The sequence below is a fragment of the Coregonus lavaretus genome, assembly GCF_964263955.1.
Source record: "Coregonus lavaretus genome assembly, chromosome: 20".
Classification (NCBI taxonomy): domain Eukaryota; kingdom Metazoa; phylum Chordata; class Actinopteri; order Salmoniformes; family Salmonidae; genus Coregonus; species Coregonus lavaretus.
In genome coordinates, this window is record NC_140007.1 from 25,835,407 (window position 1) to 25,849,778 (window position 14,372).

At 46.4% G+C, this 14,372-nt stretch overlaps 1 protein-coding gene across 1 annotated transcript in view; it reads left to right on the forward strand.

Moving 5' to 3' along the window:
- The window catches only part of LOC311147300 (gamma-aminobutyric acid receptor subunit delta-like), a gene marked incomplete at its 3' end in the record, with an annotated part of 34,885 nt that extends 22,867 nt beyond the window's left edge, over positions 1–12,018 (forward strand). Inside the window, exons 6-9 of the mRNA XM_084183986.1 lie at positions 5,829–5,966; positions 6,518–6,673; positions 11,201–11,412; positions 11,692–12,018. Of these exons, the coding sequence (XP_084040112.1) occupies positions 5,829–5,966; positions 6,518–6,673; positions 11,201–11,412; positions 11,692–12,018 (833 nt within the window). The remainder of the gene's footprint in view (positions 1–5,828; positions 5,967–6,517; positions 6,674–11,200; positions 11,413–11,691) is intronic.
- Positions 12,019–14,372: the final 2,354 nt, after the last annotated feature.

Sequence of the window (14,372 nt, forward strand, 5' to 3'; positions counted from 1 at the left end):
GCCCGTGTATTGATTACCGTAGTCTCAATCAGATCACTGTGAAATACAGTTACCCTCTTCCTCTGATTGCGAGTATGACAGAATCATTACGCGGAGCGCGTTTCTTCACAAAACTGGATCTCAGGAGCGCTTATAACTTGGTGCGCATTAGGGAGGGAGATGAATGGAAGACGGCATTTAGTACCACCTCAGGTCATTATGAGTATCTTGTCATGCCATACGGGTTAATGAATGCTCCTTCAGTCTTCCAATCATTTGTGGACGAGATCTTCCAGGACCTGCATGGGCAGGGAGTGATAGTGTACATTGACGACATCCTAGTGTACTCTGCTACACGTGCCGAGCATGTAGCCCTGGTGCGCCGAGTGTTGGGTAGGCTGTTGGAGCATGACTTGTATGTCAAGGCAGAGAAATGTCTGTTTTTCCAGGAGTCCATCTCCTTCTTGGGTCATCGGTTGTCCGCGTCAGGGGTGAAGATGGAGATTGACCGTGTGTCAGCCATGCGTACAGTGGGGAAAAAAAGTTTTTAGTCAGCCACCAATTGTGCAAGTTCTCCCACTTAAAAATATGAGAGAGGCCTGTAATTTTCATCATAGGTACACGTCAACAATGACAGACAAAATGAGAAAAAAAATCCAGAAAATCACATTGTAGGATTTTTAATGAATTTATTTGCAAATTATGGTGGAAAATAAGTATTTGGTCAATAACAAAAGTTTCTCAATACTTTGTTATATACCCTTTGTTGGCAATGACACAGGTCAAACGTTTTCTGTAAGTCTTCACAAGGTTTTCACACACTGTTGCTGGTATTTTGGCCCATTCCTCCATGCAGATCTCCTCTAGAGCAGTGATGTTTTGGGGCTGTCGCTGGGCAACACGGACTTTCAACTCCCTCCAAAGATTTTCTATGGGGTTGAGATCTGGAGACTGGCTAGGCCACTCCAGGACCTTGAAATGCTTCTTACAACGCCACTCCTTCATTGCCCGGGCGGTGTGTTTGGGATCATTGTCATGCTGAAAGACCCAGCCACGTTTCATCTTCAATGCCCTTGCTGATGGAAGGAGGTTTTCACTCAAAATCTCACGATACATGGCCCCATTCATTCTTTCCTTTACACGGATCAGTCGTCCTGGTCCCTTTGTAGAAAAACAGCCCCAAAGCATGATGTTTCCACCCCCATGCTTCACAGTAGGTATGGTGTTCTTTGGATGCAACTCAGCATTCTTTGTCCTCCAATCACGACGAGTTGAGTTTTTACCAAAAAGTTATATTTTGGTTTCATCTGACCATATGATTTTCTCCCAATCCTCTTCTGGATCATCCAAATGCACTCTAGCAAACTTCAGACAGGCCTGGACATGTACTGGCTTAAGCAGGGGGACACGTCTGACACTGCAGGATTTGAGTCCCTGGCGGCGTAGTGTGTTACTGATGGTAGGCTTTGTTACTTTGGTCCCTGCTCTCTGCAGGTCATTCACTAGGTCCCCCCGTGTGGTTCTGGGATTTTTGCTCACCGTTCTTGTGATCATTTTGACCCCACGGGGTGAGATCTTGCGTGGAGCCCCAGATCGAGGGAGATTATCAGTGGTCTTGTATGTCTTCCATTTCCTAATAATTGCTCCCACAGTTGATTTCTTCAAACCAAGCTGCTTACCTATTGCAGATTCAGTCTTCCCAGCCTGGTGCAGGTCTACAATTTTGTTTCTGGTGTCCTTTGACAGCTCTTTGGTCTTGGCCATAGTGGAGTTTGGAGTGTGACTGTTTGAGGTTGTGGACAGGTGTCTTTTATACTGATAACAAGTTCAAACAGGTGCCATTAATACAGGTAACGAGTGGAGGATAGAGGAGCCTCTTAAAGAAGATGTTACAGGTCTGTGAGAGCCAGAAATCTTGCTTGTTTGTAGGTGGCCTCTCTCATCTTTTTAAGTGGGAGAACTTGCACAATTGGTGGCTGACTACATACTTTTTTCCCCCCACTGTAACTGGCAAACCCCAACCACTGTTAAAGAGGTGCAGCAGTTTTGGGGTTTTGCCAATTACTACCGGAGGTTTATCCGGGGTTTTGGACAGGTGGCAGCTCCCATTACTTCCCTGCTGAAGGGGGGCCCGGTGCGTTTGCAGTGGTCGGCCGAAGCGGACAGGGCGTTTTGTAAACTGAAGGACCTGTTCACTTCGGCTCCGGTGCTGGCGCACCCGGACCCCGCTTTAGCGTTCCAGGTAGAGGTGGACGCGTCAGAGGCCGGTATTGGGGCAGTACTGTCGCAACGCTCCGGCACGCCTCCTAAGCTCCGTCCCTGCGCTTTTTATTCTAAAAAGCTCAGCCCGGCGGAACGTAATTATGACGTAGGGGACAGGGAGCTGTTAGCTGTGGTTCAAGCCCTAAAGGTGTAGAGGCATTGGCTTGAGGGGGCTCAACACCCTTTTCTCATTCTGACTGACCATCGTAACCTGGAGTACATCCGGGCAGCTAGGAGATTGAACCCTCGTCAGGCTAGGTGGAACATGTTTCTGACCCGGTTCGTTTTTAAGATCACTTACATCCCAGGGTCCCAGAACGGTAAGGCAGATGCCCTGTCCCGGCGGTATGACACAGAGGAGAGGTCCATTGAGCCCACTCCCATACTGCCGGAGTCTTGTCTGGTGGCACCGGTGGTATGGGAGGTCGATGCGGAAATTGAGCGGGCGTTACGCACCGACCCTACTCCCCCAGAGTGTCCAGTGGGTCGGACGTACGTGCCGCCCGAGGTCCGTGATCGTCTCATTTATTGGGCTCATACGTCACCCTCCTCTGGACATCCAGGTATTGGCCGGACAGTGCACTGCCTTAGTGTTAAGTACTGGTGGCCAACTTTGGCTAGGGACGTGAGGGTTTATGTCTCCTCCTGCTCGGTGTGCGCTCAGTGTAAGGCGCCTAGACACCTGCCCAGGGGGAAGTTACAACCCCTGCCCGTTCCACAACGGCTGTGGTCTCACCTCTCGGTGGACTTTGTCACGGACCTTCCCCCCTCTCAGGGGAATACCACTATTCTGGTCGTTGTGGATCGGTTCTCTAAGGCCTGTCGTCTCATTCCAATGCCAGGTCTCCCTACTGCCCTACATACCGCTGAGGCTTTGTTCACCCACGTCTTCCGGCACTACAGGGTTCCCGAGGATATAGTGTCTGATCGGGGTCCCCAATTCACCTCTAGAGTCTGGAGGGCGTTCATGGAACGCTTGGGGGTCTTGGTTAGCCTTACCTCGGGTTACCACCCTGAGAGTAACGGGCAGGTGGAGAGAGTGAACCAGGATGTGGGTAGGTTTCTGAGATCCTATTGCCAGGGCCGGCCGGAGGAGTGGTCGGGGTATATCCCCTGGGCAGAGATGGCTCAGAACTCTCTTTGCCACTCCTCTACTAACCTGACCCCTTTTCAGTGCGTGTTAGGGTATCAGCCGGTTCTGGCACCATGGCATCAGAGCCAGATCGAGGCTCCTGCGGTGGATGAGTGGTTTCGGCGCTCGGAGAAGACGTGGAACGCTGCACACGTACATCTGCAGCGGGCCATCTGCAGGCAGAAGGCGAGCGCCGATCTCCACTGCAGTGAGGGTCCAGTATACGCCCCTGGAGATCGAGTCTGGCTCTCGACTCGAAACCTGCCCCTTCGCCTGCCCTGCCGGAAGCTTGGCCGGCGGTTTGTGGGGCCATTTAAAGTCCTGAGGAGATTGAACGAGGTGTGTTAGAAGTTGCAACTGCCTAATGACTATCACATTAACCCCTCGTTCCATGTATCTCTCCTCAGGCCGGTGGTAGCTGGTCCACTCCAGGAGAGTGAGATAAGAGAGACCCCTCCGCCCCCACTGGACATCGAGGGGGCTCCAGCGTACTCAGTCCGGTCCATCGTGGATTCGAGACGTCGGATGGGGGGTCTACAATATCTCGTGGAGTGGGAGGGGTACGGTCCGGAGGAACGGTGCTGGGTGCCTAGGAGGGACATTTTAGATCCATCCCTCCTGACTGAGTTCCACCGTAGTCATCCTACGTGCCCTGCTCCACGTCCTCCTGGCTGTCCCAGAGGCCGGGGTCGGCGCACGGCTGGGGCCGCGCGTCAAGGGGGGGGTACTGTCACGAATTCCGCCGAGACTGCTCCTCTTCCTTGTTCGGGCAGGCTTCGGCGTTCATCGTCCCCGGAGTACTAGCTGCTACCGCTTGATGTTCTCTATGTTTGTTTGGTTTTGTCTTGTTGGTGCACCTGTTTCGTATTATGTATTGATTAGGTCACCTATAAGTTTCCTTTGGTTTTGTTTGCAGTTGTGTGTTGTTGTCTGCCTGTCCGCTGGTGAATGTTATTTGTTTTCTAGTTGTTAGTGTTTTACGCACTGTTTGCGTAATCGCTCGCCTCCTGTGTTTTGAGGCCCGTTATTTTGTATTTGTCTTTGTGACAATTAAAGTTGTTTTCGACTAAGCTTCTGTGTCCTGCGCCTGACTCCAACACCGCATCCACATCAGCTTCTGACACTTCCGACTTCAACTGTATATAACATCGAGCACACAGCCATGAAATATCCATAGACAAACATTGGCAGTAGAATGGCCCGTACTGAAGAGCTCAGTGACTTTCAACGTGATACCGTCATAGGATGCCACCTTTTCAACAAGTCAGTTCTTCATATTTCTGCCCTGCTAGAGCTGCCCCGGTCAACTGTAAGTGCTGTTATTGTGAAGTGGAAATGTCTAGGAGCAGAAACGGCTCAGCTGTGAAGTGGTAGGCCACACAAGCTCACAGAACGGGACCGGCGAGTGCTGAAAATCCAAACTGCCTCAGGAAGCAACGTCAGCACAAGAACTGTTCGTCGGGAGCTTGATGAAATGGATTTCCATGGCCGAGCAGCCGCACACAAGCCTAAGAGCACCATGCGCAATGTCAAACGTAGGCTGGAGTGGTGTAAAGCTCGCCACCATTGGACTTTGGAGCAGTGGAAACGCGTTCTCTGGAGTGATAATTCACACTTGACCATCTAGCAGTCCGATGGATGAATCTGGGTTTGGCGGATGCCAGCAGAACGGTACCTGCCCGAATGCATAGTGCCAACTGTAAAGTTTGGTGGAGGAGGAATAATAGTCTGCCCCCTTAGTTCCAGTGAAGGGAAATCTTAATGCTACAGCATACAATGACATTCTAGACGATTCTATGCTGAATGGAAGCAAGTCCCCGCAGCAATGTTCCAACATCTTCCCAGAAGAGGGGAGGCTGTTATAGCAGCAAAGAGGGGACCAACTCCATATGAATGCCCATGATTTTGGAATGAGATGAGCAGGTGTCCACATACGTTGTAGTGTATGTACCACTGTTCTTGATGGGTGGATGTCAATACCAATAGTCTGTCATGTTCCCTACCACTCTTAATGGATGGATCTCAATAGTCTACAGTATGATTATTTATTTCCCAATTCGAAGGAAAGGTGGTTTTCTTTTCTCCCTGGTAGTTCAGTGATCTATTAATGTCATTGATTGGCCAGGTAATTCACTCACCTGATCTCCCAAGTCTGAAACAGTCCCTTATTAAACTTAAGGGTCAAAACCTGCAGTGCTGTGGCCCTGCAGGGACATAGTTGAACAACCCTGCTCTATAGAGGAAACAGGAGAGAACAGGAAACCATTTTACTCCCAGTGTCTGTAGAGCTACATGTAGGCTGTATTGTGTATGGTGAGTACCAGAAGCAAGGCTAGGGTTAATTCAATACACATTCATTGAAAATGTAATGATGTTCCATTGTTGTTGGGATGTTTGTTTGTTGACTGTTTGTTAACTGCTAGTTGACTGTTTGTTTGTTGACTGTTTGTTCCAGACGGCTACTCCTCAGAGGATATTGTGTACCACTGGTCTGAGAGTCAAATACACATCCACGGACTGGACAAACTGGAGCTCTCCCAGTTCACCATCATCGACTACAAATTTGTCACGGAGACTATGAACTTCAAATCCGGTGAGCTTTTTTCCCACCTCTATCCTCGTTTCACTATCACCATGGTTACTGTACTGAACAGCCAGTGGGATGTCCGTGAGATTCCTCTTCACTTTTATATACAGAGTTCTTCAAATATGCCTCTTTCACTGTACAGCGCCTCTCCATTTTGATACATGCTTTTGAACATGTAAGAGACCCCAGGATTCCTATAGATAATTGTTTAACTAATATGTTTTGAACGCAGACACCTCTGTTGGTATTTTCTATGCACAGACAGAATGGCTCATGTTATTTAGGAGAGGAGACTTATGAAGGGAAGGGAGTAGATGCTATGTTATGACTTCTTCAAGTGAGAAATCTGGTACAACCAGAGGAGGATGTGCCCCCTCCTCTGAGTCTGATTCCTCTCAAGGTTTCTTCGTTGTAACTTGCTCTTTGGGGTCTTGGTCTTGGTCAGGTTACCGTAGGACTTTGTGACAATTGTTGATATAAAAAGGGCTTTACAAATAATTTTGATTGATTGACTGATTGATCGAAAAGCTAATACTGGTCTACTTTTTCACTCCAAGCCGGACGTTTCCCGCGGCTCAGCCTTCGCTTCCAGCTGAGACGTAACCGAGGCGTCTACATCATCCAGTCCTACATGCCCTCCATCCTATTGGTCGCCATGTCCTGGGTGTCCTTCTGGATAAGCCAAACAGCAGTCCCGGCTCGTGTATCCCTGGGTTAGTATCATGTTAAGAGTATTCTGTTAACAACAAATAATAACAAGATAACTAATAATGTAAGCATACTGTGTCCATAATAAGTATATAGGTTGTATGTTGGGAGCTTTTGGGAAAGAGCACAGTTAGAAAGATATGGCATATAGAAGCAAACCGGATGGACATCATGAAAATGATCGGAGAGGTTGAGAGTAGAAGAAGTTCAGGAGCAAAAACAAAAAAAACAAATAAAATAGAATTATTGTAAAATTGACTGTGTCCATAAGGTGTAGATAGTAAGTATAGGCTGGAAGTAGAGGCCTGGGCATTGTTGTTCACTAATTTACCCCAAGTAGGGAAAGGATGGCGGGGTTGAAAAGTAATAAAGGGGAGTATATATATAAAAAACATGGGGGATTGGAAGTGATGCAGACAATTACATTGATAGAAGTTACAATCTATCTGCAATATTAAGCTGATCTACCCCCAGATAAAAAAAAAAAGAAGAGTATTCTGTTAGTGATCTTGGTGCAGTAAAGGCTACTGAGGGGAGAACGGCTCATAATAATGGCCGGAACGGAGCAAATGGAATGGCATCAAACACCTGGAAACCATGTGTTTGATGTATTTAATACCATTCCACTGACTCCGCTCCAGTCAAATCAAATAAAAATGTATTTGCCACATGCGCCAAATACAACAGGTGTAGACCTTACAGCGAAATGCTTACTTACAAGCCCTTAACCAACAATGCAGTTTTAAGAAAAAAAAGGGTTAAGTAAAAACGAAATAAGTAAAAAATAACAAATAACAAACAATTAAAGAGCAGCAGTAAAATAAAATAACAGTAGGGAGGCTATATACAGGGGGTACTGGTACAGAGTCAATGTACGGGGGCACAGGTTAGTCGAGGTAATTGAGGTAATATGTACATGTGGGTAGAGTTAAAGGCACTATGCATAGGTAATAAAGAGAGAGTAGCAGCAGCGTAAAAGAGGGGGTGCAAATGTGCAAATAGTCAGGGTAGCCATGATTAGCTGTTCAAGAGTCTTATGGCTTGGGGGTAGAAGCTGTTAAGAAGCCTTTTGGACCTAGACTTGGCACTCCGGTACCGCTTGCCTTGCGGTAGCAAAGAGAACAGTCTATGACTAGAGTGGCTGGAGTCTTTGACAATTTTTAGGGCCTACCTCTAACACCGCCTGTTATAGAGGTCCGGGATGGCAGGAAGCTTGGCCCCAATTATGTACTGGGCCGTACGCACTACCCTCTGTAGTGCCTTGTGGTCGGAGGCCGAGCAGTTGCCATACCAGGCAGTGATGCAACCAATCAGGATACTCTCGAATGGTGCAGCTGTATAACTTTTTGAGGATCTGAGGACCCATGCGAAATCTTTTCAGTCTCCTGAGGAGGAATAGACTTTGTCGTGCCCTCTTCACGACTGTCTTGGTGTGTTTGGACCATGATAGTTTGTTGGTGATGTGGACACCAAGGAACTTGAAGCTCTCAGCCTGTTCCACTACAGCCCTGTCGATGAGAATGGGGGCGTGCTCAGTCCCCTTTTTTTTCCTGTAGTCCACAATCATCTCCTTTTTCTTGATCACTTTGAGGGAGAGGTTGTTATCCTGGCACCACATGCCCAGGTCTCTGACCACCTCCCTGTAGGCTGTCTCATCGTTGTCGGTGATCAGGCCTACCACTGTTGTGTTTTCGGCAAACTTAATGATGGTGTTGGAGTCGTGCCTGGCCATGCAGTCATGGGTGAACAGGGAGTACAGGAGGGGACTGAGCATGCACCCCTGAGGGGCCCCCGTGTTGAGGATCAGCGTGGCAGATGTGTTGTTACCTACCCTTACCACCTGGGGGCAGCCCGTCAGGAAGTCCAGGATCCAGTTGCAGAGGGAGGTGTTTAGTCCCAGGGTCCTTAGCTTAGCGATGAGCTTTGAGGGCACTATGGTGTTGAACGCTGAGCTGTAGTAAATGAATAGCATTCTCACGTAGGTGTTCCTCTTGTCCAGGTGGGAAAGGGCAGTGTGGAGTGCAACAGAGATTGCATCATCTGTGGATCTGTTGGGGCGGTATGCAAATTGGAGTGGGTCTATGGTTTCTGGGATAATGGTGTTGATGTGAGCCGTGACCAGCCTTTCAAAGCACTTCATGGCTACAGACGTGAGTGCTACGGGTCGGTAGTCATTTAGGCAGGTTATCTTAGTGTTCTTGGGAACAGGGACTATGGTGGTCTGCTTGAAACATGTAGGTATTACAGACTCAGTCAGGGACATGTTGAAAATGTCAGTGAAGACACTTGCCAGTTGGTCAGCACATGCTTGGAGTACGCTTCCTGGTTATCTGTCTGGCACTGCGGCCTTGTGAATGTTGACCTGCTTAAAAGTCTTACTCTCATTGGCCCATGGAGAGCGTGATCACATAGTCATCTGGAACAGCTGATGCTCTCCTGCATGCTTCAGTGTTGCTTTCCTCGAAGCGAGCATAGAAGTGATTTATCTCATCAGGTAGGCTCGTGTCACTGGGCAGCTCACGGCTGTGCTTCCCTTTGTAGCCTGTAATAGTTTGCAACCCCTGCCACATCCGACGAGCTTCGGAGCCGGTGTAGTATGATTCAATCTTAGTCCTGTATTGACTATTTGCCTGTTTGATGGTTCGTCGGAGAGCATAGCAGGATTTCTTATAAGCATCCAGGTTAGAGTCCCGCTCTTTGAAAGCGGCAGCTCTACCCTTTAGCTCAGTGCGGATGTTGCCTGTAATCTATGGCTTCTGGTTGGGGTATGTACGTACGGTCACTGTGGGGACGACGTCATCGATGCACTTATTGATGAAGCCAGTGACTGATGTGGTGTACTCCTCAATGCCATCGGAAGAATCCCGGAACATATTCCAGTCTGTGCTAGCAAAACAGTCCTGTAGCTTAGCATCTGCGTCATCTGACCACTTCCTTATTAACCGAGTCACTGGTGCTTCCTGCTTTAGTTTTTGCTTATAAGCAGGAAGCAGGAGGATGGCGTTATGGTCAGATTTGCCAAATGGAGGGCGAGGGAGAGCTTTGTACTCGTCTCTGTGTGTGGAGTAAAGGGGGTCTACAGTTTATTTTCCTCTGGTTGCACATTTAACATGCTGGTAGAAATGAGGTAGAACGGATTTAAGTTTCCCTGCATTAAAGTCCCAGGCCACTAGGAGCGCTGCCTCTGGATGAGCATTTTCCTGTTCGCTTATGGCCTTATACAGCTCATTGAGTGCAGTCTTAGTGCCAGCATCGGTTTGTGGTGGTAAATAGACAGCTACAAAAAATATAGACGAAGACTCTCTTGGTAAATAGTGTGGTCTACAGCATGAGATACTCTACCTCAGGCGAGCAAAACCTAGAGACTTCCTTAATATTAGATTTCGTGCACCAGCTGTTGTTTACAAATATACACAGACAGCCACCCCTTGTCTTACCTGAGTCAGCCGTTCTATCCTGCCGATGTAGCGTATATCCCACCAGCTGTATGTTATCCATGTCGTCGTTCAGCCACGACTCGGTGAAACATAAGATATTACAGTTTTTAATGTCCCGTTGGTAGGATATCCGTGATCGTAGGTCGTCCATTTTGTTTTCCAATGATTGTACGTTGGCTAATAGGACTAATGGAAGAGGCAGATTACTCGCTCGCCGTCAGATCCTTACAAGGCACCCCGACCTACGTCCACAATATCGCTGTCTCTTTCTCATGCGAATGACAGGGCTATGGGTCTTGTTGGGTGTCTGTAGAATATCCTTCGCATCCGACTCATTGAAGAAAAAATATTTGCCCAATACGAGGTGAGTAATCGCTGTCCTGATATCCAGGAGCTCTTTTTGGTCATAAGAGACGGTGGCAGAAACATTATGTACAGAATAAATGTCAAATAATGCCAAAAAACACACATAATAGCACAATTGGTTAGGGGGCCGTAAAACGGCAGCCATCTCCTCCGTCTCCTCCGGTGCCATTCTCTCATGATACCAACGCCTTACCACAAGCCCGTTCTCTCCAATTAAGGTGTCACCAACCTCCTGTGTATTGGTGGCGTAGTCTGCAATCTAGTTGGCCTGGAATGCGGCCATTTGCCGTATGTTAGTAGAGGTACTGTATGAGTGTTAAGAAAACACAGATTCAATGAGACAGCAAGAAGAATTCAAAGTGAACTGAATATGTCTGTGTATATTTAAAATATATGTTGCCCTAGAATTTGTGGAAAATAAAGTGCATCATCATTGAGACGTATATTCATAGTTATGTGATAAACATGACAACATATTTGATTAATGAAAAATGTGAAACCGTCATTACAGTTCTAGTTGTAGATTCCTATCTTAGGTTGTTTGTGGTGCGTAGAGCAAAAAGTAATCCGTAATGAATAGAAAAAAGAGGAAGCTCTGTACTCTATCTTTGCAGTAAAATAAATTAAACAAGATGGAATTGATTTCACTTTGTTTCACTGCAAAGATTGAGTCTGGACCTCTTTTCTATTCAAAACAAATATTTAATTTCCATATATATTTTGGTAAAGGGATCACCACTGTGCTCACCATGACCACTCTGATGGTGAGCGCCCGCTCATCTCTCCCTCGAGCCTCCGCCATCAAAGCGCTGGATGTCTACTTCTGGATCTGCTACGTGTTTGTGTTCGCAGCGCTCATCGAGTACGCCTTCGCTCACTACAACGCCGACTACAGGCTCAAAGAGAAAGCCAAGAGCAAGGCCAACAAGATGAGCTCCGAGGTAAGAAGGGAGGACAATGCTCCCCCAACCATGGTGTTCCCCAAGGTTTAGTGCTGGGCCCGTTCCTCATTTGACCCATTGGTACCACAACATTCATTCAATGTTCACACAGTGTTCAAAGGACATTGGGTTGACACAATAGGTGCAATTGTTTTTGTAAGAACCTGAAAGCACTTGAATTCTTAACCTGCAGGCTTTCCTTTGGGTTCCTTTGGTGTGAGGTAAAGATTGTTCACAAAGGAATTGACTTGTAGCCTTTCTCTATTGATATTTCTCCAGTCCATCGTGAAAAATGGGAAGCAGGCCATGGTGCTCTTTTCCTTGTCTGTGGCCGGAATGAACCAGGGCCTGATGGTCTCCAGCCGCCGTCCGCAGCATTCCGGTGCCGATACCCCCGGCGAGGAGGACGTGGAGCACAGGAGGGGGTGGAGGGCTAGAGCGTCAGAAGAGAGAGAACAGGAGAAGAAGTGCTGTAGTTGCTGTTCCAAGTGCTGTTGCGATTGCAAGCCACTCCAAGCCGACACCATAGATGTCTATGCCAGGGCCGTGTTCCCAGCCACCTTCGCCATCGTCAATGTGATCTACTGGGTGGCATACACAATGTGAGTTGGGAGGACTAAAGACAGACAGGCGATACCGCCAAGGACGGGTGTACTGTACATAGAGGAAAAACGTGGCACTTTGAATTCAGTGATTTATATAGGGACACCGATGTAAACAAGGCTTCCTTAAGAAGAACTGGATTCATGTATAATATGGTGAAGTAAGGACCTGGTAAATAGCAGATAAAGTACAGTAGATGGACAAACGAAATCAGATCAGGTATATGGACATGTTCTGAAGTACAATTAAGTTACGTACAATGGAGTCTTAAGTGGTCGCCGATGTCTTATCCTGAGTGAGGCTCACTGTATGATAGCCCAGCTACTGACTTTTATCCCCAAAACCCTCCACTATCCACCCTACCCCTACTGCCCCAATCCCCTTAAATACTGATCGCTACCCACAAAGCCACAGCAATGGACTGCCGTTCAGCTATGTCCTATTACCGTACATGTATGAACTCTGCTCACACCAGCAACATACACAGCAAGCTAATGTCTCATTGCTGAAAACAAATGGGCACAACAATTGCTATTCGCTTAACTCACAAACATATCTGACGATGGACTAACTGTTAAAAAAAAGAAACTGTCCAAACTTCATGATGATGAGATGAGGTGTAGTCTATTATTCTGCATGGCTGATGCTCCCCCCCACCCCCTTCACCGTCCCACCTCCCTCCCCCACTCCTTTTTTCCCTGCAGTTTTTCCACTCCAGTTTGATTTGGGCTGCAGAGCATCTTATCTCCTCTTGCCAGGTCTTCCTGTTTACTGATTATTATTATTATTATGATTATTAAAGGACTTCCTCCACTACCTGGGTATCTCCAAGCTGGAAATCTTCACTTTAGAGTTTTAATGCCTCTGTTTAAAGTATCGGAACAGTTGTTTATCATGATTGTCTCTAGAACATCTACAATCACATGTACTGTAGGACTGATAAAATGTTTCTCCAAATTCCAATGTTAAGTAACTTTGTGGGCATTATGGTATATGATGAATTCCTTAACAGCATTAAAATGATGGCTTCCACGTCTATTTTTCTACTAATTTGCAACAGTAAATTTCAGATTCAGGGATCCCCCTTGGTGATCTATGAACGCAACTCTAGTTTGAGGAATAGACTAATTGGAGGCATGGTGAATAATTTAATCCAATTTCCAGATTATGCACTGCGATTATGTGCAATATTTATAATTCAGATGATCTAAGGCTTTGTGTAACAGTTTAACCGGAACCTCATGGGGTATAACATACTGGTTATAAAATAATTAATACTGTGGTCCCCTAGAAATAATTGCAGATGCACATGAAGTAAATACTAAGGTGCAGTTGGGCAATTCCACTGTAACAGAATGACACTGAGACTCCGATCTTTTACTTTAAAATTATTCCAAACAAAAATGATTGATTGCAAAGTTAAACAAACCATACAACTGTACGCACAAGGACTACTTTTAATAATTTCCACAGAAAATGTTAAATTTTTTGAAGAACTGTGCAGATGTAAAGATTGGTAACAGAATGACGGTAAAATCTCCATCAGTATTTAATGTGACCACGTTTTCCAAAAACTCTTAAATATCTACTCCGAATTAAGATTCAAAGATGTCTGCAGAAAGAATGAGGTGTCAGCTATGATATGACACCTTGAGTTTGAAAACATTTATTTTGGTTATTGAACTATAGTAAGGGCTCTATTCAATCAGATACGCCTTAGTCGGCATCCGCATAGCGGTTGTTTTGGCGGTGTTGGAGGTGGAACTGTATTAGAGCTGTCAAATCCACAAGCGGCTCGTGTCATTATACTAAAAGTGGACATTGCCATTGGCTGCACAGTCGCATTACGAGAAACTCCATGCAGCCTTGTTTAGATGTTCGAACACTGGAATGTGAGAGATAATCTCCATTAGGATGATAGAAATCCTCATTATTTCATTTAATGATTTTTCTATTATTTCTATATAGCCTACACTTTCTCGCTCTGAACTTCTAACGGGTGGGGCGGGTGTGGCTTCGTGACAATGATCGCAAGAGCAGCTGCTCAATGATTTGACAGCTCCAAAGCAGTTCCACCTCTAAGACCGCCAAAACATCCTCAATGTGGGTTTCTGCTATCGCCAGTTAACACTTCATCTGATTTAATCTAAGCCTAAGTGAAGTGGATTAACACCCAGTAACAGAATGATAGTAAAATAATGACATCATGGGTCCCTGATCTGTACTAAACAGAAATGCATAATTAGGAATGTCATTCTCTTCATGGTGATGTATCCTGAATAGGAAAGGTAGGAAAATTGAATAGCCTCCTTTGCATGTTTGGGTATTATTCTACACACTGGCTATTATTCTAATGA